General features: G+C 36.5%; 6 protein-coding genes and 1 long non-coding RNA gene across 10 annotated transcripts; 6 read left to right on the top strand and 1 right to left on the bottom strand.

Moving 5' to 3' along the window:
* Nucleotides 1-3,355: 3,355 nt before the first annotated feature.
* On the bottom strand, nucleotides 3,356-4,311 carry LOC142236805 (uncharacterized). The gene is made up of 3 exons (XR_012722208.1): nucleotides 4,047-4,311; nucleotides 3,877-3,982; nucleotides 3,356-3,811 (listed from the first exon to the last, which is right to left on the bottom strand). It is a non-coding gene; the product is annotated as an uncharacterized LOC142236805 (long non-coding RNA).
* Nucleotides 4,312-7,457: 3,146 nt separating this feature from the next.
* Nucleotides 7,458-9,209, top strand: LOC142235518 (uncharacterized). The gene is made up of 3 exons (XM_075306770.1): nucleotides 7,458-8,016; nucleotides 8,092-8,826; nucleotides 8,878-9,209. Exons 1-3 carry the CDS (start codon nucleotides 7,458-7,460, stop codon nucleotides 9,207-9,209), a joined length of 1,626 nt encoding a protein of 541 aa, XP_075162885.1.
* Nucleotides 9,064-13,966, top strand: LOC142237137 (uncharacterized). 3 transcript variants are annotated; one of them, XR_012722362.1, is made up of 4 exons: nucleotides 9,064-11,207; nucleotides 11,322-12,198; nucleotides 12,318-12,934; nucleotides 13,358-13,966. XR_012722362.1 is itself a non-coding variant. In XM_075308498.1 (2 exons), the coding sequence occupies exons 1-2, from the start codon at nucleotides 9,209-9,211 to the stop codon at nucleotides 12,194-12,196; spliced, it is 2,874 nt and encodes a 957-aa protein (XP_075164613.1). In that variant the 5' UTR covers nucleotides 9,064-9,208; the 3' UTR covers nucleotides 12,197-13,345. The 3 variants fall into 3 exon arrangements, 1 of the variants encoding a protein (XP_075164613.1); XR_012722361.1 differs by having other exon boundaries at nucleotides 11,322-12,934; XM_075308498.1 differs by lacking the exon at nucleotides 13,358-13,966 and having other exon boundaries at nucleotides 11,322-13,345.
* Nucleotides 13,967-14,495: 529 nt separating this feature from the next.
* LOC142237140 (uncharacterized) lies at nucleotides 14,496-15,926 on the top strand. The gene is made up of 3 exons (XM_075308501.1): nucleotides 14,496-15,204; nucleotides 15,280-15,525; nucleotides 15,622-15,926. Exons 1-3 carry the CDS (start codon nucleotides 14,976-14,978, stop codon nucleotides 15,924-15,926), a joined length of 780 nt encoding a protein of 259 aa, XP_075164616.1. The 5' UTR covers nucleotides 14,496-14,975.
* A 51-nt stretch (nucleotides 15,927-15,977) lies between these two features.
* On the top strand, nucleotides 15,978-20,248 carry LOC142237136 (uncharacterized). The gene is made up of 3 exons (XM_075308497.1): nucleotides 15,978-18,411; nucleotides 18,526-19,413; nucleotides 19,533-20,248. The coding sequence occupies exons 1-3, from the start codon at nucleotides 15,978-15,980 to the stop codon at nucleotides 19,586-19,588; spliced, it is 3,378 nt and encodes a 1,125-aa protein (XP_075164612.1). The 3' UTR covers nucleotides 19,589-20,248.
* On the top strand, nucleotides 19,478-23,641 carry LOC142237138 (uncharacterized). Of its 2 annotated transcripts, XM_075308500.1 has the most exons (5): nucleotides 19,478-20,152; nucleotides 20,209-20,943; nucleotides 21,413-22,288; nucleotides 22,364-22,609; nucleotides 22,706-23,641. In XM_075308500.1, the coding sequence occupies exons 2-5, from the start codon at nucleotides 20,679-20,681 to the stop codon at nucleotides 23,491-23,493; spliced, it is 2,175 nt and encodes a 724-aa protein (XP_075164615.1). In that variant the 5' UTR covers nucleotides 19,478-20,152; nucleotides 20,209-20,678; the 3' UTR covers nucleotides 23,494-23,641. The 2 variants fall into 2 exon arrangements, with proteins under 2 accessions (XP_075164615.1, XP_075164614.1); XM_075308499.1 differs by lacking the exon at nucleotides 19,478-20,152 and having other exon boundaries at nucleotides 20,373-20,943; nucleotides 21,413-22,609.
* LOC142235519 (uncharacterized) lies at nucleotides 23,493-25,496 on the top strand. Its single transcript, XM_075306771.1, has one exon. It carries the CDS (start codon nucleotides 23,493-23,495, stop codon nucleotides 25,494-25,496), a length of 2,004 nt encoding a protein of 667 aa, XP_075162886.1.
* The last annotated feature ends 1,030 nt before the right edge of the window (nucleotides 25,497-26,526 follow it).

Here is a 26,526-nt window from a genome sequence, read left to right on the forward strand (position 1 = left end):
ACCCATACCGCTCTTGGTTTTAAGAAAACTAGGTGTAAAAAATTTATAATTTTAAAAGATCAATACGGTACCCACTTTTTTATTGCAAACATATTATTATATATTTGATAAAATGGTGGAGTTGATTGGATTGATTGGTCAATTTCACGAAATAAAATTGGTCACTAAAAGAAATGAATAAAAAATATATTATTTTAATCCGTTTAATGTAAACAGGCTTCAATGGAAAACGGTATTCACATTTCACAATTTCTTACCTTCAATAAATGTAGATTGTTTTCCATTTTTACAATACCACAAAACACAAACACAGGTAATTTCTGTAATATATTTTTTCAAACCTTTACCACGTGGCCGTTTGTTGTTGCACACTTTATTTATTTCAACCCTTTGCTATGATTTGGTGTTGCGTTCAAAATATTTATGCACACATTTTGAATGCAGCAGACAGAATGTCGCCAATCATGTTTTTCAATTTACGCGAAAAACAAAAACCCAACCGTTCGTTACGAGTTACTTCCACAGACTGATCTCTCCATCATACATTGTTGAATAAATACCCATTCTCTTGTTCTCTTTTCGCTCTTTCCATTGCTCAAAATTATTCAGTTTCAATCACAAAGGTGATTGGATCAATCACATGTGTAATTGGAAACGGAAAAAATTTCAATCACGTTTGTAATTGAAAATTATTTCCGAATTGATTAACAAATTGATTGAATCAATTAATATTTTAATTGGAAACGTAATAAATATCAATCATTTTTATACCCACCACCATAGGATGGGGGGTATATTAACTTTGTCATTCCGTTTGTAACACATCGAAATATTGCTCTAAGACCCCATAAAGTATATATATTCTGGGTCGTGGTGAAATTCTGAGTCGATCTGAGCATGTCCGTCCGTCCGTCCGTCCGTCTGTTGAAATCACGCTAACTTCCGAACGAAACAAGCTATCGACTTGAAACTTGGCACAAGTAGTTGTTATTGATGTAGGTCGGATGGTATTGCAAATGGGCCATATCGGTCCACTTTTACGTATAGCCCCCATATAAACGGACCCCAAAATTTGGCTTGCGAGGCCTCTAAGAGAAGCAAATTTCATCCGATCCGGCTGAATTTTGGTACATGGTGTTAGTATATGGTCTCTAACAACCATGCAAAAATTGGTCCACATCGGTCCATAATTATATATAGCCCCCATATAAACCGATCCCCCGATTTGGCTTGCGAGGCCTCTAAGAGAAGCAAATTTCATCCGATCCGGCTGAAATTTGGTACGTGATGTTAGTATATGGTCTCTAACAACCATGCAAAAATTGGTCCATATCGGTTCATAATTATATAGCCCCCATATAAACCGATCACCAGATTTGACCTCCGGAACCTCTTGGAAGACCAAAATTCATCTGATTCAGTTGAAATTTGGTACGTGGTGTTAATATATGGCCTCAAACTCCCATGTAAAAATTGGTCGATATCGGTCCATAATTATATATAGGCCCCATATAAACCGATCCCCAGATTTGACCTCCAGAGCCCCTTGGAAGAGCAAAATTCTTCCCATTCGGTTGGAATTTGGTACGTGATGTTAGTATATGGTATCCAACAACCATGCAGGAATTCGTTCCTATCAGTCCATAATTATATATAGCTCCCATATAAACCGATCCCCAGATTTGACCTCCGGTGCCTTCTGGAGAAGCAAAATTCACCCGATCTGCTTGAAATTTGGTACGTGGTGGTAGTATATGATATTTAACAACGATACCAAAAGTGGTCCATATCAGTCCATAATCGTGCATAGCCCCATATAAACCGATCCCGAGATTTGGTTTTGGAACCTCTTGGAGGAGCAAATTTCATCCGAGTGAGTTGAAATTTGGTACATTGTGCTAGTATATGGTCGTTAACAACCATGCCTAACTAGGTCCATATTGGTCTATAGTTATATATGGCCCTCAGATAAATCGATCCCCAATCACACAAAAATTGGTCCATATCAAGTTCATAATTGTATATAGCCCCCATATAAGCGACCCCCATATTTCAATTCTGGCTCTCTACGTACAAAAAGTCTATATCGATTCGTAATTATTTGTAGACTTAACTATACATAACTTTTTTGTCTAATATATACCATGTATGGACTAAATCACAATTTAGAAAACGATGTTAAGAAGTTTTAAGATACCACAACCCATGTAATTCGATTGTGGATGATAGTCTTTCGTAGAAGTTTCTACGCAATCCATGGTGGTGGGTACATAAGATTCGGCCTGGCCGAACTTGCGGCCTTATATACTTGTTTTAATTGGTTTTTATTCGGATTTGATTAAACAATTAATTGAATCAATTAACATTTTAATTGAATCCGTTTCCAAATTCAATTAAGTGTTTAATTGAAAAAATTTTGGTGATAATTTTTTGTGTGTATGGGGGCTATATACAATTATGAACTTGATATGGACTAATTTTTGTGTGATTGGGGATCGATTTATCTGATGGCTATATATAACTATAGACCGATATGGACCTAGTTAGACATGGTTGTTAACGGCCATATACTAGCACAATGTACCAAATTTCAACTGACTTAGGCTGTCCATTACATCTCTTTTAAAGAGAACATGTTCTCTTTTTGTGTTCGTATCTTTTTGTTCACTCTCTTTTCTTGGTGCCGTATTTTTATGTCCAACAGTGCTCTTTATGTACTCTATTTCAAAAAAATCCTAGATGGATGGAATTTTATTTATTTAGTAGGAATTCGCCACAATTGTTCGCCACTAATTGTTTACTGGGATAAATCTGTTGACAAATTAAACGACGGAAATTGCGTCGTTTCGACGTACTGCGTAAAAATTAGAAATAGTTGTAATTGAACGTACGACGTAAATGCACCAATACGTTGTCGTCGTCAATTGTGGGCGAGATCATAGGAACATCCCAATAAACACAAACGTTTGAAAAATTCTAAATTTCAACAATTTTTCAAACATTTTTTCAAAGGATTAGGGTAATATTCAAGTTGAGAAATTGTTGAGAAAATCGCGTTCTCAACAAAAAACAGACATTACCCTCAACAGTAAAATTTAACACATTAGCAATAATATCTCAAGTGTTATCCTCAAATTGAAATGCATCGCTACTCAATAATTTGTCAAACAATTTTCGATGCGAGTCAAATACAAAATTAACATCGTTGCAAATACTTTTCAACCTAAATTTGTATGAATGATATCCCCACTTCAAATTGAAAGTCAAAGCCAAAATTCTATGAATTTTGTATAATTTATTCATTTTCATCAAAATAAAATATATAATAATACACTACACTACATAATACACTACAATACCAATTGATAAATAATAATCTTATTAAACATATCAACAAATAAGAACAAAGAAAAAAAAAAACAAACAACAAAACTTTAAATATCTTAAACATTATTAGTAAACACTTTTGCATTGATAATTCGATTTCCTTCATTTTGGTTCCTTCCTTTTATTAACATGCGGGCAATTTGAAATTAGGAACGTACTGGACCGCGTGTTAGAATTGATTTCCAGCAGAAGGAAGTCACAATATATCCATTTTAAACTGATAATAGCATATGAATTAAACTGACGATGTGATGCACATTTTCATCCAGAAGTTGTTGATTTCAACAGTTTGTTGTTTTTAACAATTTTAATTGGTTGCACTTTTAATATTTCTGGAAACTTTTTCTTGTCGATAAGCCACTCAGTTTTCATTGGTCAGCTTCTTATTGTTTGCAAGAATGTGGCATCCAAAGATTTTAGTTTTCTGCAAAGAGATTTAAATTTAGTGACTTCTTTAAAGTGTTGATTTAATTTTTCATATTGACGTACCAATTATTATAAACTATTTGAAGCAGTTCCAGTTAATTGTCCACCAATTTTTCATTGGTCAGCTTTTTAATGTTTTCAAGAACGTAGAATCCATAATTTTAGTTTTCTGCAAATAGATATACAATTAGTGACTTCCTTAAAGTTTTATTTCATTTTTTATTTTCACTTACCTATTTTTATAAACTATTTGGTTATTTGTCTAAAATTTTCCATTTTTTTTATTTCTTGCAATTGACCACGAACTTCGTTGCACAAATATAAGTATTGAAAACCACATGGTTTTTTCGTTGCATTTTAGGGTAGTGTTTTGTCAAAGTTTTCTCATATTATCTTCAACACCTTTTCAAAGATTTCGTCAACATTTTGGCAAATTGGAAGTAATTCGCAAACAATTTGAAGATGTATTGAATATGAGCTATATCAAGTCAAGTTGAATTTATGTTGAAAATTATATTTACCCTCAAACTGAAAAGTTGTTGCATTTGAAAAACGCTCATCCTGTGTTTATTGGGATGTGTGTTTTATTTTTGACAACGTCGTGTTTTGATAAAATACTGTTTTCTGAAGGGGAAAAATACGGTGGAAGCAAAAACTTGGCTTGATAATGAGTTTCCGGACTCTGCCCCAGGGAAATCACCAATAATTGATTGGTATGCAAAATTCAAATTCGGAGGGCGGTGAACGCAGTGGACGCCCGAAAGAGGTGGTTACCGACGAAAACATCAAAAAATCCACAAAATGATTTTGAATGACCGTAAAATGAAGTTTATCGTGATATCAGAGGCCTTAAAGATATCAAAGGAACGTGTTGATCATACACTGAAAAAAACAGTGAACCCTTTTCCATTGCAAAATAAACTAAACTGTAGTAATATTGACCATGATTTAGCCCTTAAGATTTTTTTCAACTTGTCTAGTTTATAATTCTCTTAAATTTTAGTTCATCTATAACATTGTAGTTTAGTTCATTTTTACAACACCATAAGATTTATATACCCCTACCAAGTTAAAAAGTCAGTATTATTTTGTTTTACTTGCTTATTTTGTGGGAAGCCCGATAATAAAAATTGGTTAACAGTCTCTTTAAAATGTCGACGACTAAACTATTTTTAAATCAATCATTCCACAGTACAGAGAAATTAAATAATTAAAGGAACAACAAACCGTTTTACTATTATGAACATTTTCATACATTAAAATTAAACTTTCTTTAAGCAAAAGTACTTTATTATAAAAACTTATGGCGAAAGTTCTTAATACAATATTTTTTGTGAATAAAAATTATGACCACGTGGAACAGAGAGTAGTTCATTTGAACTCACTGTTTGGAAATTTTGACTTATCCTTTTTTTATTCATCGTAGGTAATTTTTTCACATATCTTGCTGGAAAAAAATGGAAGCAATAATGAAAATTGTTAAAAATTAACACCATGTAATGAAATATAATTTTTAATTCTTCATTTTAGGTTGTAACTTACCATATTTGGGGGCATTTTATCAAATGGTGTAAGGAATTCAACTTTTCTTTGGAAAACGTATCTCATAAAATTTGTACCTGAAACAATTAGAGAAATAATGAAGTATTCTATATAAAGTCATAAAACTTTGTTATCGATGTCAAGGATATAATAAAATAAATTTTCTAGTTGAAAGAAAGCCAAAGTTTTAATATAAAACTTACCAATTATCTATTAAATTGTACGCTGAGGGAAATATAAAAAGTTGTCCAAATTTATTTGGGTTACTCTGAAATTAAATATTTGTCTTTTACAATAAAAATATTACATTGGTTTCCAAAAAAATTGATTAAAAAAATACTAAAATAAGGTATTAAAAACATTACTTTTGATGATAAAAAGGTCATAAAAACGTAAATATTCTAGTTGAAAGAAATCCAATTTTTAAAAGAAAACTTGCCAATTCTATATTTTTTTTAATTTGTTCGGATCCATCTGGAATTGCTCTAAAATTAAATATTGCTTTTACAACAAAGAAAAACAAGTTTCAAAAAAATAATAATAATAATAATAATAATAATACATAAAAATATTCTTTTTAAAAGAAAGCCATATTAAAAAAATACTTACCAATTTATCACTAAACTATACGTTGAGATATAACAAAAATTTTACAAATTCATCTGGAATTGAATATTAATTTTTTACATTGAATAATAAAAATTTTCAATACACTTTCAATTTCAACATATGTTCCTCAATATTCTTAATAATTTTTTTCTAAACTACCGATAATATACCGATAAATATTAATAACTTTCATTTAAAAGGTTTAATAAACAAACACCAATATATGTCTCAAAAATCCAAAATATTCCATGCCTTATATTCCCTTTTCCCTAGTTGTATACATGCTTAAAAGATGCAACAGCCCACGCCAACGCCAACTACACAACTGAAGTATGCCAAACAAAACAAAACCAAGCAAAGCCAAAACATTCCTACAACAACAACAACACATGTGCCTTTATTGAAAACAACGCCTCATCCATCCAAATAAACCACCCGTGAATAACAAACACACACACAAGCCACTAAATGAACAAAAATAAAAACAACCCCACACTCATGTATACACAACAAAACTCAAGTAACATCATCTTTACATTAATCACATTCCACTATGCCGATAAAGATCTCTGCACTATGCATTAGTTCATCGCATCTGCTGACAATTTACTCTAAGAATAATATTCGTAAAGGCACACCAGTTTATGAACGATTAAACGTTTAACTTAAAATTTGCAAAAACTTCATGAAATGTTATCTACAATTTTGGACGAAAATGTCTATAAATTTAATTACATGTGAACTAAAAATATTCCATTGGGTAATTTTTTATCAACAATTACTAACTATAGGAATTGTCAGTAAGAAATTGCTATCCACTTTCAAGTTCATTTTTCGTAAAAAAATATTTTCTCATACAAAAAATCCTTTAATAAATTGCACTTATTATTTAGAAAATACTTTACATTTCACAAGTAGTTTTATAGCATGACAAACGAATTTTTTTACTACCAGTTAAGAAATTTTTTAAGGAAATTTCCACCGTATTTTGTAGGCCATGAACTAAACGATTGCTACTTAGAATTTGTAAAATTTCCTTTCGAGCAGTTAATTTTCGTTGAAGATACGAAAAATGAACTAAAATTCTGGAAAATTATTGTAATAAATTATTGTAAAAATCTTCTTAAATTTACGAGACACTTTTTTTCTGTGTATCATTCATCAATATTTGGATATGCGGAAGCTCTGTGCAATGGATGCCGCGCGACCTTACATTTGACTAAAAACAACAACGTGTTGATGATTCTAATACACCCGAGTTTTCCGTCGATATGTGACAATGGATGAAACATGGCTCCATCACTACACTCCTGAGTCCAATCGACAGTCGGCTGAGTGGACAGCGACCGGTGAACCGTCTCCGAAGCGTGGAAAGACTCAAAAGTCCGCTGGCAAAGTAATGGCCTCTGTTTTTTTGGGATGCGCATGGAATAATTTTTATCGATTATCTTGAGGAGGGGAAAAACCATCAACAGTGACCCTCAGATGCTATCATGCTAGTAAATGGTGAGCATCACCTTTACAATCCATCATTGTTGAGTGAACTAGTTGCCAAATTGCCAATGAATCGTCAAATGGAGTGGGGAGAGAAATGTCTCTCGCTAAAAGAATCACCATCTATTTTGGACTTCAGTCAATGGTTGGAAACATTGCGCCGAGTTGCTAACATCGTCCACGATACTCTACCATACGCACCAAACGTCTCCACTAATCGTCGCCAAACCACAAACCCAAGCCGTAAGTTTGCATGCGTCGCCGTTAAAAATTGTGTTGTGTGCGAAGGAGTCTGTACGTCAGTTGGAAAATGTAAACAGTTTATACAAATGAGTACGGACGAAAAGTGGGAAAAAATAAAGAATTTAAAGGTTTGTTTCTGCTGTTTAAAGAAAGGCCATCAGTTAAGAGATTGCAGAAACAAAATTGCCTGTGGAAAAGATGACTGCCAGAAATTCCATCACGTATTACTCCACAATGAAGTTGCTACCGAAGTTGGAAATTCCTCTGCTGTGCCGCAGCCTGAACAAAGAATTTGTCACGCTGTGGGTGAAACCGGTAACATTCTATTTCAGATTTTACCGGTCAAATTATATGGAAAAAATAAAATTATTTCCACTTACGCCTTTGTAGACGACGGTGCAAGCGTTTCTATGGTTGATAGTAAGATTGCTAATGAATTGGATTTGCAAGGTAAAAAGCAAAAATTATCACTTCAATGGCTTAATGAGCATTGTGTGGCACAAAATTGTGAAGTCATTGAAATGACTATTAGTGGAGTTGGAGCTGGAGACAAGCGGTATACTATGAAAAATGTTTATACAACGTCCAATTTATCTTTGCCAATTCAAAGTTGTAGTTTACAAAATCTTGTAAAATGTAATGAAAATATTGATGTATCAAAAATAAAATTTGTTGACTATAAAAATGTTCAGCCAAAATTAATAATCAGTCTTCATCATTGTTTTTTGACAGTACCTTTGGATGTGCCCCGCATATTGTCAGCCGCTGGACCGATTGCAACCACAACGAGATTAGGTGTCATGGTGTATGGACCGACTGCTGGAACAAATCCTACAACAACAAGACGTGCTCTTCATGCTCGAAGGTACGAAAATAAAGAAGACGACTTACAAAGCTTAAACGTTATGATGAAAAATTATTTTGATATGGAGAGCCTCGGGGTAAAAATAACAACAACAAAACTAATTCCGGCTGATGATGAACGTGCTTTAAAATTGCTAAATGAATTCACAAGGGAAGTGGAATGTCGTCTTTTATGGAAGGAAAATATACCTCCTTTTCCCGAATCATATGAAATGGCCCTAAAACGTTTGTATTGTGTAGAAAAGAAGATGGCTCGTGACAGTGAGTATAGCCGCGTATATTGCCAAAAAATTAATGATTATTTATCCAAAGGCTATACCAGAAAAATTGAAGAAAATGAAAAGCCGGTAAACAATGGCCATGTGTTTTATTTGCCGCACTTTGGGGTGCAAAATATAAACAAAAAAGGAATTCGTATTGTTTTCGACGCCGCAGCCGAGGTCCACAATATTTCATTGAACAAGTGCCTTTTGAGTGGACCAGACATAAACAATACGCTTATCTCAACAATTTTTAAATTTCGAGAAGCTCCAATTGCTGTATGTGGATATATTAAGGAAATGTTCCACCAGGTAAAAATCGCCAAAATCAAAGATTCTTGTGGAGGAATGGAGACAAGAATAAAAAGGTCGACATTTATGTAATGGAACGCATGATATTTGGTGCGACGTGCTCACCAGCTATAACTCAATTCGTCAAAAATATGAATGCCAAAAAATATTTGAAGCCGCCTCCTCGAGCCGTAAACGCAATACTCGAAAGACATTACGTTGACGATTACGTCGATTGTTTCCAAACTGAAAATGAAGCAGTGCAAGTGGTAAAAGATGTTATTAAAATCCATGGTGCTGGAGGATTCGAACTGAGAAATATGATATCAAATTCAGAAAAAGTTTTGGAATCTTGTGGGCAATCGGCCAGTGGAATAGACGACAGCCGTGAGTTTTTAAGCAAAGATAATATTGAAAGAATTTTGGGTATACACTGGTTACCAAATGTAGACATATTTTGCTTCCGTTTAAATTTTCATAAAGTGGAAAGATCTATTTTAGAATTTGCCAAAGTGCCTTCCAAGCGTGAGATGCTTTCTCTAAATATGTCAATTTATGACCCATTTGGATTTTTGTGTGATTTCATGATTACATCCAAAGTTTTGATGCAAAGAGTATGGAAAGCAGGTATAGAGTGGGACGAGGAGTTGCCGATTGAAATTTATAATCATTGGAAATTGTGGTTAATGGAACTTAAAAGGCTGGAACAGTTTACTATATCTCGTTGCTATTTTAATGAATTTTTAAAATGTAAAGTAGACTTACACATATTTGCAGATGCGAGCGAAGAGGCGATGGCGACTGTTGCATATTGGCGTGTGGTAAGTGTGGATGAAATAAAAGTTATTTTCGTGATGGGAAAATCTTCTTGTGCCCCTACAATATATCATACTATACCCAAACTAGAACTGCAGGCAGCAGTTATGGGTGTCCGGATGAAGGATTTAATAATTTCTAATCATACAAAAAATATTAATAAAATTTATTTTTGGACAGATTCCCATACTGTCATACGATGGATTAATTCTGACCACCGGAAATATAAACAATACGTGGCCAATAGGGTGGCAGAAATTTTGGAAGGCAGCGGAATGGATAATTGGAATTGGTGTCCTGGAACAAAAAACCCAGCTGATGAAGCAACACGGGCTAAATATCCCATAAAGTACGAGGCGGACGGACGGTGGAAAAACGGACCAGATTTTTTGAAATTGGATGAATCCCAGTGGCCAACAGAATCAAACATGGAAAATTATGAAGATTCTACCAATTCCGAATTGAGATCAAAATTTGTCTTTCTGGTGGCTCGTCAGGTTTGTTCCATAATTCCTGATATTAATCGATTTTCAAAATATTCCAGATTAAAACGTACAATGGCTTGGGTACATCGTTACATACAAAATTTATATCGGAAAATCAAGAATATTGGCTTAATTAAAGGCGAGTTGTCTGTTGAAGAAAATGCATGGGCTGAGATGTATTTATGTCGACGTATTCAAAGTGAAGTTTTTTCTGAAGAAATTGCTGATATTGGACAACAAGGGCATGTGGGTAAAGACAGTAAAATAAAGATGTTGAACCCACGCATCGGTGAAGATGGATTATTGAGAGTATCTGGACGTATTCAGAATGCACCAAGTCTATCCATCCAGTCAAAAAATCCCATCATTCTTCCAAATCAACATTGCTTTACACGCCTGCTAGTGGAGTCGTATCATGTAAAATTTTGCCACATCAATATGTCAACTGTAATAAGTGAAGTGCGATTGAAGTTTTGGGTACCATCAATTCGTCGTTTGTTGAACAGTATACAATCTCGATGTCAAGTTTGCCGCATACGAAGGGCGAAGCCTCGTCAACCACAAATGGCCCCTTTGCCGATAGACCGTGTAACTCCATATATTCGTGCCTTCACTCACACCGGTGTGGATTATTTTGGACCTATTAATGTCACCATTCGTCGCCAACGAGAGAAGAGGTGGATCGCCTTATTCACCTGTTTGACCATACGTGCTATCCACTTGGAGATAGCGCCTGATCTTTCCAGTGATTCCTGTCTACTTTGCATCAGAAATTTTATAAATCGTAGAGGTGTGCCACTTGTAATCCGTAGTGACAACGGCACTAATTTTATTGGAATTGAAAAAGAATTGCAGGGTGAGCAAAATTTTATTGATAATAATAAAATGTCTTCGTCCCTTACAGCATTGGGCATTCAATGGAAATTCAACACTCCTGCAAATCCTAGCGAAGGTGGTGCCTGGGAGAGACTAGTGCAGTGGGTGAAGAAGGCCCTTTATGCGATGTTGCGCGAACATTCACCACGGCTGGAGACTCTACAAAGCTTTTTAATAGAAGCTGAGAATATGATAAATTCTCGACCATTGACACATTTGGCTGTTACACCGGAGGACCCTGACCCACTGACACCAAACCACTTTTTATTGGGCTGTGCCAATTCGACCCAAACGCCAGCGCCATACGAACCTCGTTTAATGTGTCTGAGAAAGCAGTGGAGAATTGTCAAAAATTTGAAGAACGGGCTGTGGCACCAATGGGTTAGAGAACACATTAAGGATTTAAAGAAGAAGATAGCACCAGCCGTGGGAATTTTGTATAAGTTTAAAAATAAACTAAGTATGAAGGTAAAGTTAATGATTTACCAGGCATTGATACACTCCCATTTGAACTATTTGGCAATTGTATATGCATTCAATAAGAATTGTGCTGCTATGAGATCTTTGCAACGTATGCAGAATAAGGCCTTAAAAATACTATATGGTCTACCTTTAACATACCCAACAATCTCATTGTACAATGATGTTTCGAAAACTATACTGCCTATTTATGGATTATATGAATGTCAAGCTTTAATATTCGTTTACAGAAACATACATAATATCGGACATCAAACGATTGTTTTTTCTCAAAACCAACTTGAATTCAATACGCGAAATCAGTCTAATCTTCGAATTCCAAGATGTAGATTGGAAAGATGTAAACAAAGAATTGATTATAGGGGAGGAGTAAAATTTAACAATTTACCCATTAACGTAAAGAATTTCTGTCTTCAAAACTAGACGTAAGTCGTATTTATGTGAAAGATTTGAAACGCTTCTTTTGTAAGTCAAGTAATTTTGAAATAACATTAATTTGAAGTCCTTATTGTTATTATTTCATTTTCTTTTGACTAACCTATAGGTTTTGTATTGTATCTATTGCCAACTTGCCTCTTTAAAGCCTTTAATTGGCGCTGAGGCCGCATTTTACTGAGCTTAATATATTATATGAATTATTTAAATAAAAAAAAAAATACTTACCTGAGCTCACTAGACGTACTAAGTGGTGTCTGCCAACTCATCCCCTAAACATAGGAAGCCTTGTTTTCATATGCGACTCCGACCTTCCTCGATCTCAATGAAAACGCGGCAGAATTGTTGAGCTATTTACTGGCAAAGATGGCGTGGCGCGTTCGGCAAAAGTTAGCACCAGTTCTGGAGTTTATAGAAGGCCAATTTCCAAGCTCGCTGTTTTGGATGTCGATGCCAGCGGAGATGTTGGTGAAGCCTCCCCATCCGGGTCATTTCACGGGGTGGAGGATGTCAATGATGGCACCCCTAAAGATGGCAACACTAAAATGGGCAATGCGAGTGGGTTCGATGGGGTTTGAACCGCATCCGCTGAACAATAATTTTATTGATATTCATTATATACATTATATACCTTTGTTTGTATTCGTAATTTGTTAGCGTTCCTTTTTTCATATAAAAGCCCTTCAGGCCTTGATTTTGTCCCTTTCTGCTGGACACAAAAAACATGTAAAGGCCGGTATGCACCTCTAGCGAAATTTTCGGTAGCAAAAATTTATTTAAGTCTACAACAAAAAAACAGGGCTGTGTACACAAATTTTAAACCAGCTAATCGCTTTTAAAAATTGTTAATATATGTTCCAAATATTCCTGAAATAAATTGTTTATTATTTACAGACCTTTTAAACTTTTACGCACACAATGATTGTAATAAATTAAATGTTTGCTGCCAAAATATGCTTTTGACAACCCTGTTATTTTTTATTAGAGGTGCGTACCAGCTTACGAAATTGAACGCTACCGAAAATTTCGTTAGCATAAATAGCAATGCATTTCTTATGGGAATGAAATTTTTCGCCAGAGGTGCATACCGGACTTAAGCATTGTAATAATCTTTAAATTTTCATTGTATTTTATATAATTCTTTTATAGCAAATAAACAACAATCATCCTTTGTACATCCAACCTTTAAGCAATTCGAGTTTTCGTTGGAATTGTATTACCGCCAAGATTGGTATACTTTGGGTGGTTTATTTCGTGTCAGATGCAGAGAGGACATTTTTATTTGATGTTTTATTTGAAGTTTAACCCGACGAAGTTGCCGATTTATGTGATGCTTAAAACCAAAATTTTATTGATGCCGACAAGCTTATTAGCTGTTTAATGCCGCCAAAAGCCGAAATTCGATGATTATAAGCAGTTAATTTATTATTGTATTGCCGTAAACATAATTTATTGTTTGATAAGAAGCACAAATTTATTAAGCAAGGCCGTAACAATAGTCGCCGTTACAACCTGTCTATGTGTAATGTATTTCTGAAGGAATTTGCCAATTATTGTCCTCAGAATTTTGTTTGTGAAGCTGTGTTCCGTATTGGTTTGAATTCTGCCCTGTCTATTTAATGTCAAGGATCAAGCGATCGAATCAAGGTAAACCCTCAGCCCGTTTTGACCAATACCTCGTCGATATGAGCCTATTACATTCGCCACCAAATACCCCATCAATTTCTTCAAATGCAATGCTCCTCAATCAAGGAAACGTAAGTACACAGCCAATTCTTGAGCCGGAGGAATCTACAAACAAGCAGTCTGCTGGCAGAGAAGTCGAAGGGAAAAAAGAAGTTAATAGCCAAAAACAACAAAAGCCAAAAGTCGTCGATTCATCGGGTGAGTTAGAAAAGCAAGTGAAAAATATGCAAGAAGTGCAACAACAAACACAGCAGCAGATGTTACAGATGCAGCAGCAGATGTTACAAATGCAGACAATGCTGCAAAATCAATTAAAATCACAAGAAAGCCAAATGCTGCAATTAAAGAAAGATGTGGTTGACATATTGACTTCGCAGCAAGCGCAGCCGTCCGTCCAGAGTACTCAGCCAACACAACAGCAGCCGTCGACATTGGAGTCAATAAATATACACAATTTATCAATACCGCCGCCACAGTCAACCACCACCGCCGCCAATAATGCCACAATTAGTCTCGCCATCGCAAGTAACGCAACAATTTCAGCAACCGCCATTGGGTTTGCAATGTGAACCAGCCCAGGAGCAACGAAATAGTGTTTTAAACACTCCAAACCCTTATTATATTAATTTGCCACAAAAGAAAATTTACCCTCTTCCAATATTTTCAGGCTTACCCGAACAATGGCCAACTTTCGCCGAATCGTTCTACAATACAACCGATGAATTCCAGTATAATAATTTGCACAATATAATGCGCCTAAAAGAATCATTGAAAGGAAGTGTCCGTGAGTCTGTTGAATGTTTATTGGGAAGCTCTGAAAATGTTGCAGCTGTAATGAGTCATTTAAAGGAAACTTTCGGCAGACCGGAACAACTCATAAAAAGCCAGATCGACAAAGTCAGAAAAATTCCGCGTTTGGTGAATGATAATTTGGAAGCCTTGGTAAGTTTCGCCAACAAGACATCAACCATGGCAACATTCCTGAAGAACGCTCGTGTTGAGCATCACCTGTACAATCCATCATTGTTGAGTGTGCGAAGGAGTCTGTACGTCAGTTGGAAAATGTAAACAGTTTATACAAATGAGTACGGACGAAAAGTGGGAAAAAATAAAGAATTTAAAGGTTTGTTTCTGCTGTTTAAAGAAAGGCCATCAGTTAAGAGATTGCAGAAACAAAATTGCCTGTGGAAAAGATGACTGCCAGAAATTCCATCACGTATTACTCCACAATGAAGTTGCTACCGAAGTTGGAAATTCCTCTGCTGTGCCGCAGCCTGAACAAAGAATTTGTCACGCTGTGGGTGAAACCGGTAACATTCTATTTCAGATTTTACCGGTCAAATTATATGGAAAAAATAAAATTATTTCCACTTACGCCTTTGTAGACGACGGTGCAAGCGTTTCTATGGTTGATAGTAAGATTGCTAATGAATTGGATTTGCAAGGTAAAAAGCAAAAATTATCACTTCAATGGCTTAATGAGCATTGTGTGGCACAAAATTGTGAAGTCATTGAAATGACTATTAGTGGAGTTGGAGCTGGAGACAAGCGGTATACTATGAAAAATGTTTATACAACGTCCAATTTATCTTTGCCAATTCAAAGTTGTAGTTTACAAAATCTTGTAAAATGTAATGAAAATATTGATGTATCAAAAATAAAATTTGTTGACTATATAAATGTTCAGCCAAAATTAATAATCAGTCTTCATCATTGTTTTTTGACAGTACCTTTGGATGTGCCCCGCATATTGTCAGCCGCTGGACCGATTGCAACCACAACGAGATTAGGTGTCATGGTGTATGGACCGACTGCTGGAACAAATCCTACAACAACAAGACGTGCTCTTCATGCTCGAAGGTACGAAAATAAAGAAGACGACTTACAAAGCTTAAACGTTATGATGAAAAATTATTTTGATATGGAGAGCCTCGGGGTAAAAATAACAACAACAAAACTAATTCCGGCTGATGATGAACGTGCTTTAAAATTGCTAAATGAATTCACAAGGGAAGTGGGTGGCAGATATTAATGTCGTCTTTTATGGAAGGAAAATATACCTCCTTTTCCCGAATCATATGAAATGGCCATAAAACGTTTGTATTGTGTAGAAAAGAAGATGGCTCGTGACAGTGAGTATAGCCGCGTATATTGCCAAAAAATTAATGATTATTTATCCAAAGGCTATACCAGAAAAATTGAAGAAAATGAAAAGCCGATAAACAATGGCCGTGTGTTTTATTTGCCGCACTTTGGGGTGCAAAATATAAACAAAAAAGGAATTCGTATTGTTTTCGACGCCGCAGCCGAGGTCCACAATATTTCATTGAACAAGTGCCTTTTGAGTGGACCAGACATAAACAATACGCTTATCTCAACAATTTTTAAATTTCGAGAAGCTCCAATTGCTGTATGTGGATATATTAAGGAAATGTTCCACCAGGTAAAAATCGCCAAAGAGGACCAAGACTGTCAAAGATTCTTGTGGAGGAATGGAGACAAGAATAAAAAGGTCGACATTTATGTAATGGAACGCATGATATTTGGTGCGACGTGCTCACCAGCTATAGCTCAATTCGTCAAAAATATGAATGCCAAAAAATATTTGAAGCCGTCTCCTCGAGCCGTAAACGCAATACTCGAAAGACATTACGTTGACGATTACGTCGATTGTTTCCAAACTGAAAATGAAGCAGTGCAAGTGGTAAAAGATGTTATTAAAATCCATGGTGCTGGAGGATTCGAAATGAGAAATATGATATCAAATTCAGAAAAAGTTTTGGAATCTTGTGGGCAATCGGCCAGTGGAATAGACGACAGCCGTGAGTTTTTAAGCAAAGATAATATTGAAAGAATTTTGGGTATACACTGGTTACCAAATGTAGACATATTTTGCTTCCGTTTAAATTTTCATAAAGTGGAAAGATCTATTTTAGAATTTGCCAAAGTGCCTTCCAAGCGTGAGATGCTTTCTCTAAATATGTCAATTTATGACCCATTTGGATTTTTGTGTGATTTCATGATTACATCCAAAGTTTTGATGCAAAGAGTATGGAAAGCAGGTATAGAGTGGGACGAGGAGTTGCCGATTGAAATTTATAATCATTGGAAATTGTGGTTAATGGAACTTAAAAGGCTGGAACAGTTTACTATATCTCGTTGCTATTTTAATGAATTTTTAAAATGTAAAGTAGACTTACACATATTTGCAGATGCGAGCGAAGAGGCGATGGCGACTGTTGCATATTGGCGTGTGGTAAGTGTGGATGAAATAAAAGTTATTTTCGTGATGGGAAAATCTTCTTGTGCCCCTACAAAATATCATACTATACCCAAACTAGAACTGCAGGCAGCAGTTATGGGTGTCCGGATGAAGGATTTAATAATTTCTAATCGTACAAAAAATATTAATAAAATTTATTTTTGGACAGATTCCCATACTGTCATACGATGGATTAATTCTGACCACCGGAAATATAAACAATACGTGGCCAATAGGGTGGCAGAAATTTTGGAAGGCAGCGGAATGGATAATTGGAATTGGTGTCCTGGAACAAAAAACCCAGCTGATGAAGCAACACGGGCTAAATATCCCATAAAGTACGAGGCGGACGGACGGTGGAAAAACGGACCAGATTTTTTGAAATTGGATGAATCCCAGTGGCCAACAGAATCAAACATGGAAAATTATGAAGATTCTACCAATTCCGAATTGAGATCAAAATTTGTCTTTCTGGTGGCTCGTCAGGTTTGTTCCATAATTCCTGATATTAATCGATTTTCAAAATATTCCAGATTAAAACGTACAATGGCTTGGGTACATCGTTACATACAAAATTTATATCGGAAAATCAAGAATATTGGCTTAATTAAAGGCGAGTTGTCTGTTGAAGAAAATGCATGGGCTGAGATGTATTTATGTCGACGTATTCAAAGTGAAGTTTTTTCTGAAGAAATTGCTGATATTGGACAACAAGGGCATGTGGGTAAAGACAGTAAAATAAAGATGTTGAACCCACGCATCGGTGAAGATGGATTATTGAGAGTATCTGGACGTATTCAGAATGCACCAAGTCTGTCCATCCAGTCAAAAAATCCCATCATTCTTCCAAATCAACATTGCTTTACACGCCTGCTAGTGGAGTCGTATCATGTAAAATTTAATATATCAACTGTAATAAGTGAAGTGCGATTGAAGTTTTGGGTACCATCAATTCGTCGTTTGTTGAACAGTATACAATCTCGATGTCAAGTTTGCCGCATACGAAGGGCGAAGCCTCGTCAACCACAAATGGCCCCTTTGCCGATAGACCGTGTAACTCCATATATTCGTGCCTTCACTCACACCGGTGTGGATTATTTTGGACCTATTAATGTCACCATTCGTCGCCAACGAGAGAAGAGGTGGATCGCCTTATTCACCTGTTTGACCATACGTGCTATCCACTTGGAGATAGCGCCTGATCTTTCCAGTGATTCCTGTCTACTTTGCATCAGAAATTTTATAAATCGTAGAGGTGTGCCACTTGTAATCCGTAGTGACAACGGCACTAATTTTATTGGAATTGAAAAAGAATTGCAGGGTGAGCAAAATTTTATTGATAATAATAAAATGTCTTCGTCCCTTACAGCATTGGGCATTCAATGGAAATTCAACACTCCTGCAAATCCTAGCGAAGGTGGTGCCTGGGAGAGACTAGTGCAGTCGGTGAAGAAGGCCCTTTATGCGATGTTGCGCGAACATTCACCACGGCTGGAGACTCTACAAAGCTTTTTAATAGAAGCTGAGAATATGATAAATTCTGGACCATTGACACATTTGGCTGTTACACCGGAGGACCCTGACCCACTAACACCAAACCACTTTTTATTGGGCTGTGCCAATTCGACCCAAACGCCAGCGCCATACGAACCTCGTTTAATGTGTCTGAGAAAGCAGTGGAGAATTGTCAAAAATTTGAAGAACGGGCTGTGGCACCAATGGGTTAGAGAACACATTAAGGATTTAAAGAAGAAGATAGCACCAGCCGTGGGAATTTTGTATAAGTTTAAAAATAAACTAAGTATGAAGGTAAAGTTAATGATTTACCAGGCATTGATACACTCCCATTTGAACTATTTGGCAATTGTATATGCATTCAATAAGAATTGTGCTGCTATGAGATCTTTGCAACGTATGCAGAATAAGGCCTTAAAAATAGTATATGGTCTACCTTTAACATACCCAACAATCTCATTGTACAATGATGTTTCGAAAACTATACTGCCTATTTATGGATTATATGAATGTCAAGCTTTAATATTCGTTTACAGAAACATACATAATATCGGACATCAAACGATTGTTTTTTCTCAAAACCAACTTGAATTCAATACGCGAAATCAGTCTAATCTTCGAATTCCAAGATGTAGATTGGAAAGATGTAAACAAAGAATTGATTATAGGGGAGGAGTAAAATTTAACAATTTACCCATTAACGTAAAGAATTCGGAAAGAATTTCTGTCTTCAAAACTAGATGTAAGTCGTATTTATGTGAAAGATTTGAAACGCTTCTTTTGTAAGTCAAGTAATTTTGAAATAACATTAATTTGAAGTCCTTATTGTTATTATTTCATTTTCTTTTGACTAACCTATAGGTTTTGTATTGTATCTATTGCCAACTTGCCTCTTTAAAGCCTTTAATTGGCGCTGAGGCCGCATTTTACTGAGCTTAATATATTATATGAATTATTTAAATAAAAAAAAAAAAAATACTTACCTGAGCTCACTAGACGTACTAAGTGGTGTCTGCCAACTCATCCCCTAAACATAGGAAGCCTTGTTTTCATATGCGACTCCGACCTTCCTCGATCTCAATGGAAACGCGGCAGAATTGTTGAGCTATTTACTGGCAAAGATGGCGTGGCGCGTTCGGCAAAAGTTAGCACCAGTTCTGGAGTTTATAGAAGGCCAATTTCCAAGCTCGCTGTTTTGGATGTCGATGCCAGCGGAGATGTTGGTGAAGCCTCCCCATCCGGGTCATTTCACGGGGTGGAGGATGTCAATGATGGCACCCCTAAAGATGGCAACACTAAAATGGGCAATGCGAGTGGGTTCGATGGGGTTTGAACCGCATCCGCTGAACAATAATTTTATTGATATTCATTATATACATTATATACCTTTGTTTGTATTCGTAATTTGTTAGCGTTCCTTTTTTCATATAAAAGCCCTTCAGGCCTTGATTTTGTCCCTTTCTGCTGGACACAAAAAACATGTAAGCATTGTAATAATCTTTAAATTTTCATTGTATTTTATATAATTCTTTTATAGCAAATAAACAACAATCATCCTTTGTACATCCAACCTTTAAGCAATTCGAGTTTTCGTTGGAATTGTATTACCGCCAAGATTGGTATACTTTGGGTGGTTTATTTCGTGTCAGATGCAGAGAGGACATTTTTATTTGATGTTTTATTTGAAGTTTAACCCGACGAAGTTGCCGATTTATGTGATGCTTAAAACCAAAATTTTATTGATGCCGACAAGCTTATTAGCTGTTTAATGCCGCCAAAAGCCGAAATTCGATGATTATAAGCAGTTAATTTATTATTGTATTGCCGTAAACATAATTTATTGTTTGATAAGAAGCACAAATTTATTAAGCAAGGCCGTAACAATAGTCGCCGTTACAACCTGTCTATGTGTAATGTATTTCTGAAGGAATTTGCCAATTATTGTCCTCAGAATTTTGTTTGTGAAGCTGTGTTCCGTATTGGTTTGAATTCTGCCCTGTCTATTTAATGTCAAGGATCAAGCGATCGAATCAAGGTAAACCCTCAGCCCGTTTTGACCAATACCTCGTCGATATGAGCCTATTACATTCGCCACCAAATACCCCATCAATTTCTTCAAATGCAATGCTCCTCAATCAAGGAAACGTAAGTACGCAGCCAATTCTTGAGCCGGAGGAATCTACAAACAAGCAGTCTGCTGGCAGAGAAGTCGAAGGGAAAAAAGAAGTTAATAGCCAAAAACAACAAAAGCCAAAAGTCGTCGATTCATCGGGTGAGTTAGAAAAGCAAGTGAAAAATATGCAAGAAGTGCAACAACAAACACAGCAGCAGATGTTACAGATGCAGCAGCAGATGTTACAAATGCAGACAATGCTGCAAAATCAATTAAAATCACAAGAAAGCCAAATGCTGCAATTAAAGAAAGATGTGGTTGACATATTGACTTCGCAGCAAGCGCAGCCGTCCGTCCAGAGTACTCAGCCAACACAACAGCAGCCGTCGACATTGGAGTCAATAAATATACACAATTTATCAATACCGCCGCCACAGTCAACCACCACCGCCGCCAATAATGCCACAATTAGTCTCGCCATCGCAAGTAACGCAACAATTTCAGCAACCGCCATTGGGTTTGCAATGTGAACCAGCCCAGGAGCAACGAAATAGTGTTTTAAACACTCCAAACCCTTATTATATTAATTTGCCACAAAAGAAAATTTACCCTCTTCCAATATTTTCAGGCTTACCCGAACAATGGCCAACTTTCGCCGAATCGTTCTACAATACAACCGATGAATTCCAGTATAATAATTTGCACAATATAATGCGCCTAAAAGAATCATTGAAAGGAAGTGTCCGTGAGTCTGTTGAATGTTTATTGGGAAGCTCTGAAAATGTTGCAGCTGTAATGAGTCATTTAAAGGAAACTTTCGGCAGACCGGAACAACTCATAAAAAGCCAGATCGACAAAGTCAGAAAAATTCCGCGTTTGGTGAATAATAATTTGGAAGCCTTGGTAAGTTTCGCCAACAAGACATCAACCATGGCAACATTCCTGAAGAACGCTCGTGTTGAGCATCACCTGTACAATCCATCATTGTTGAGTGAACTATTTGCCAAATTGCCAATGAATCGTCAAATGGAGTGGGGAGAGAAATGTCTCTCGCTAAAAGAATCACCATCTGTTTTGGACTTCAGTCAATGGTTGGAAACATTGCGCCGAGTTGCTAACATCGTCCACGATACTCTACCATACGCACCAAACGTCTCCACTAATCGTCGCCAAACCACAAACCCAAGCCGTAAGTTTGCATGCGTCGCCGTTAAAAATTGTGTTGTGTGCGAAGGAGTCTGTACGTCAGTTGGAAAATGTAAACAGTTTATACAAATAAGTACGGACGAAAAGTGGGAAAAAATAAAGAATTTAAAGGTTTGTTTCTGCTGTTTAAAGAAAGGCCATCAGTTAAGAGATTGCAGAAACAAAATTGCCTGTGGAAAAGATGACTTCCAGAAATTCCATCACGTATTACTCCACAATGAAGTTGCTACCGAAGTTGGAAATTCCTCTGCTGTGCCGCAGCCTGAACAAAGAATTTGTCACGCTGTGGGTGAAACCGGTAACATTCTATTTCAGATTTTACCGGTCAAATTATATGGAAAAAATAAAATTATTTCCACTTACGCCTTTGTAGACGACGGTGCAAACGTTTCTATGGTTGATAGTAAGATTGCTAATGAATTGGATTTGCAAGGTAAAAAGCAAAAATTATCACTTCAATGGCTTAATGAGCATTGTGTGGCACAAAATTGTGAAGTCATTGAAATGACTATTAGTGGAGTTGGAGCTGGAGACAAGCGGTATACTATGAAAAATGTTTATACAACGTCCAATTTATCTTTGCCAATTCAAAGTTGTAGTTTACAAAATCTTGTAAAATGTAATGAAAATATTGATGTATCAAAAATAAAATTTGTTGACTATAAAAATGTTCAGCCAAAATTAATAATCAGTCTTCATCATTGTTTTTTGACAGTACCTTTGGATGTGCCCCGCATATTGTCAGCCGCTGGACCGATTGCAACCACAACGAGATTAGGTGTCATGGTGTATGGACCGACTGCTGGAACAAATCCTACAACAACAAGACGTGCTCTTCATGCTCGAAGGTACGAAAATAAAGAAGACGACTTACAAAGCTTAAACGTTATGATGAAAAATTATTTTGATATGGAGAGCCTCGGGGTAAAAATAACAACAACAAAACTAATTCCGGCTGATGATGAACGTGCTTTAAAATTGCTAAATGAATTCACAAGGGAAGTGGGTGGCAGATATGAATGTCGTCTTTTATGGAAGGAAAATATACCTCCTTTTCCCGAATCATATGAAATGGCCCTAAAACGTTTGTATTGTGTAGAAAAGAAGATGGCTCGTGACAGTGAGTATAGCCGCGTATATTGCCAAAAAATTAATGATTATTTATCCAAAGGCTATACCAGAAAAATTGAAGAAAATGAAAAGCCGGTAAACAATGGCCGTGTGTTTTATTTGCCGCACTTTGGGGTGCAAAATATAAACAAAAAAGGAATTCGTATTGTTTTCGACGCCGCAGCCGAGGTCCACAATATTTCATTGAACAAGTGCCTTTTGAGTGGACCAGACATAAACAATACGCTTATCTCAACAATTTTTAAATTTCGAGAAGCTCCAATTGCTGTATGTGGATATATTAAGGAAATGTTCCACCAGGTAAAAATCGCCAAAATCAAAAATTCTTGTGGAGGAATGGAGACAAGAATAAAAAGGTCGACATTTATGTAATGGAACGCATGATATTTGGTGCGACGTGCTCACCAGCTATAACTCAATTCGTCAAAAATATGAATGCCAAAAAATATTTGAAGCCGTCTCCTCGAGCCGTAAACGCAATACTCGAAAGACATTACGTTGACGATTACGTCGATTGTTTCCAAACTGAAAATGAAGCAGTGCAAGTGGTAAAAGATGTTATTAAAATCCATGGTGCTGGAGGATTCGAACTGAGAAATATGATATCAAATTCAGAAAAAGTTTTGGAATCTTGTGGGCAATCGGCCAGTGGAATAGACGACAGCGGTGAGTTTTTAAGCAAAGATAATATTGAAAGAATTTTGGGTATACACTGGTTACCAAATGTAGACATATTTTGCTTCCGTTTAAATTTTCATAAAGTGGAAAGATCTATTTTAGAATTTGCCAAAGTGCCTTCCAAGCGTGAGATGCTTTCTCTAAATATGTCAATTTATGACCCATTTGGATTTTTGTGTGATTTCATGATTACATCCAAAGTTTTGATGCAAAGAGTATGGAAAGCAGGTATAGAGTGGGACGAGGAGTTGCCGATTGAAATTTATAATCATTGGAAATTGTGGTTAATGGAACTTAAAAGGCTGGAACAGTTTACTATATCTCGTTGCTATTTTAATGAATTTTTAAAATGTAAAGTAGACTTACACATATTTGCAGATGCGAGCGAAGAGGCGATGGCGACTGTTGCATATTGGCGTGTGGTAAGTGTGGATGAAATAAAAGTTATTTTCGTGATGGGAAAATCTTCTTGTGCCCCTACAATATATCATACTATACCCAAACTAGAACTGCAGGCTGCAGTTATGGGTGTCCGGATGAAGGATTTAATAATTTCTAATCATACAAAAAATATTAATAAAATTTATTTTTGGACAGATTCCCATACTGTCATACGATGGATCAATTCTGACCACCGGAAATATAAACAATACGTGGCCAATAGGGTGGCAGAAATTTTGGAAGGCAGCGGAATGGATAATTGGAATTGGTGTCCTGGAACAAAAAACCCAGCTGATGAAGCAACACGGGCTAAATATCCCATAAAGTACGAGGCGGACGGACGGTGGAAAAACGGACCAGATTTTTTGAAATTGGATGAATCCCAGTGGCCAACAGAATCAAACATGGAAAATTATGAAGATTCTACCAATTCCGAATTGAGATCAAAATTTGTCTTTCTGGTGGCTCGTCAGGTTTGTTCCATAATTCCTGATATTAATCGATTTTCAAAATATTCCAGATTAAAACGTACAATGGCTTGGGTACATCGTTACATACAAAATTTATATCGGAAAATCAAGAATATTGGCTTAATTAAAGGCGAGTTGTCTGTTGAAGAAAATGCATGGGCTGAGATGTATTTATGTCGACGTATTCAAAGTGAAGTTTTTTCTGAAGAAATTGCTGATATTGGACAACAAGGGCATGTGGGTAAATACAGTAAAATAAAGATGTTGAACCCACGCATCGGTGAAGATGGATTATTGAGAGTATCTGGACGTATTCAGAATGCACCAAGTCTGTCCATCCAGTCAAAAAATCCCATCATTCTTCCAAACCAACATTGCTTTACACGCCTGCTAGTGGAGTCGTATCATGTAAAATTTTGCCACATTAATATGTCAATTGTAATAAGTGAAGTGCGATTGAAGTTTTGGGTACCATCAATTCGTCGTTTGTTGAACAGTATACAATCTCGATGTCAAGTTTGCCGCATACGAAGGGCGAAGCCTCGTCAACCACAAATGGCCCCTTTGCCGATAGACCGTGTAACTCCATATATTCGTGCCTCCACTTACACCGGTGTGGATTATTTTGGACCTATTAATGTCACCATTCGTCGCCAACGAGAGAAGAGGTGGATCGCCTTATTCACCTGTTTGACCATACGTGCTATCCACTTGGAGATAGCGCCTGATCTTTCCAGTGATTCCTGTCTACTTTGCATCAGAAATTTTATAAATCGTAATCCGTAGTGACAACGGCACTAATTTTATTGGAATTGAAAAAGAATTGCAGGGTGAGCAAAATTTTATTGATAATAATAAAATGTCTTCGTCCCTTACAGCATTGGGCATTCAATGGAAATTCAACACTCCTGCAAATCCTAGCGAAGGTGGTGCCTGGGAGAGACTAGTGCAGTCGGTGAAGAAGGCCCTTTATGCGATGTTGCGCGAACATTCATCACGGCTGGAGACTCTACAAAGCTTTTTAATAGAAGCTGAGAATATGATAAATTCTCGACCATTGACACATTTGGCTGTTACACCGGAGGACCCTGACCCACTGACACCAAACCACTTTTTATTGGGCTGTGCCAATTCGACCCAAACGCCAGCGCCATACGAACCTCGTTAAATGTGTCTGAGAAAGCAGTGGAGAATTGTCAAAAATTTGAAGAACGGGCTGTGGCACCAATGGGTTAGAGAATACTTACCTGAGCTCACTATACATACAAAGTGGTGTCTGCCAACTCATCCCCTAAACATAGGAAGCGTTGTTTTCATATGCGACTCCGACCTTCCTCGATCTCAATGGAAACGCGGCAGAATTGTTGAGCTATTTACTGGCAAAGATGGCGTGGCGCGTTCGGCAAAAGTTAGCACCAGTTCTGGAGTTTATAGAAGGCCAATTTCCAAGCTCGCTGTTTTGGATGTCGATGCCAGCGGAGATGTTGGTGAAGCCTCCCCATCCGGGTCATTTCACGGTGTGGAGGATGTCAATGATGGCACCCCTAAAGATGGCAAGGCTAAAATGGGCAATGCGAGTGGGTTCGATGGGGTTTGAACCGCATCCGCTGAACAATAATTTTATTGATATTCATTATATACATTATATACCTTTATATACATTATATACAAAAAACATGTAAGCATTGTAATAATCTTTAAATTTTCATTGTATTTTATATAATTCTTTTATAGCAAATAAACAACAATCATCCTTTGTACATCCAACCTTTAAGCAATTCGAGTTTTCGTTGGAATTGTATTACCGCCAAGATTG

The sequence above is a fragment of the Haematobia irritans genome, chromosome 4, assembly GCF_050003625.1.
Source record: "Haematobia irritans isolate KBUSLIRL chromosome 4, ASM5000362v1, whole genome shotgun sequence".
Lineage (NCBI taxonomy): Eukaryota > Metazoa > Arthropoda > Insecta > Diptera > Muscidae > Haematobia > Haematobia irritans.

Coding starts and splice junctions, on each gene's coding strand:
- LOC142235519 (XM_075306771.1), top strand. CDS start 23,493: ATGGAACGCATGATATTTGGTGCGACGTGCTCACCAGCTATAACTCAA.
- LOC142237136 (XM_075308497.1), top strand. CDS start 15,978: ATGGCCATAAAACGTTTGTATTGTGTAGAAAAGAAGATGGCTCGTGAC. Junction 18,412..18,525: donor AAATTTTATAAATCGTAGAG/GTGTGCCACTTG, acceptor CGTCCCTTACAG/CATTGGGCATTCAATGGAAA. Junction 19,414..19,532: donor TTCTGTCTTCAAAACTAGAT/GTAAGTCGTATT, acceptor ACTAACCTATAG/GTTTTGTATTGTATCTATTG.
- LOC142237137 (XM_075308498.1), top strand. CDS start 9,209: ATGGAACGCATGATATTTGGTGCGACGTGCTCACCAGCTATAACTCAA. Junction 11,208..11,321: donor AAATTTTATAAATCGTAGAG/GTGTGCCACTTG, acceptor CGTCCCTTACAG/CATTGGGCATTCAATGGAAA.
- LOC142235518 (XM_075306770.1), top strand. CDS start 7,458: ATGCTAGTAAATGGTGAGCATCACCTTTACAATCCATCATTGTTGAGT. Junction 8,017..8,091: donor TCACGCTGTGGGTGAAACCG/GTAACATTCTAT, acceptor ACGCCTTTGTAG/ACGACGGTGCAAGCGTTTCT. Junction 8,827..8,877: donor AAAGAAGATGGCTCGTGACA/GTGAGTATAGCC, acceptor ATTTATCCAAAG/GCTATACCAGAAAAATTGAA.
- LOC142237140 (XM_075308501.1), top strand. CDS start 14,976: ATGAGTACGGACGAAAAGTGGGAAAAAATAAAGAATTTAAAGGTTTGT. Junction 15,205..15,279: donor TCACGCTGTGGGTGAAACCG/GTAACATTCTAT, acceptor ACGCCTTTGTAG/ACGACGGTGCAAGCGTTTCT. Junction 15,526..15,621: donor TTTACAAAATCTTGTAAAAT/GTAATGAAAATA, acceptor GTTTTTTGACAG/TACCTTTGGATGTGCCCCGC.
- LOC142237138 (XM_075308499.1), top strand. CDS start 20,679: ATGTCAAGGATCAAGCGATCGAATCAAGGTAAACCCTCAGCCCGTTTT. Junction 20,944..21,412: donor AAAAGTCGTCGATTCATCGG/GTGAGTTAGAAA, acceptor CAATATTTTCAG/GCTTACCCGAACAATGGCCA. Junction 22,610..22,705: donor TTTACAAAATCTTGTAAAAT/GTAATGAAAATA, acceptor GTTTTTTGACAG/TACCTTTGGATGTGCCCCGC.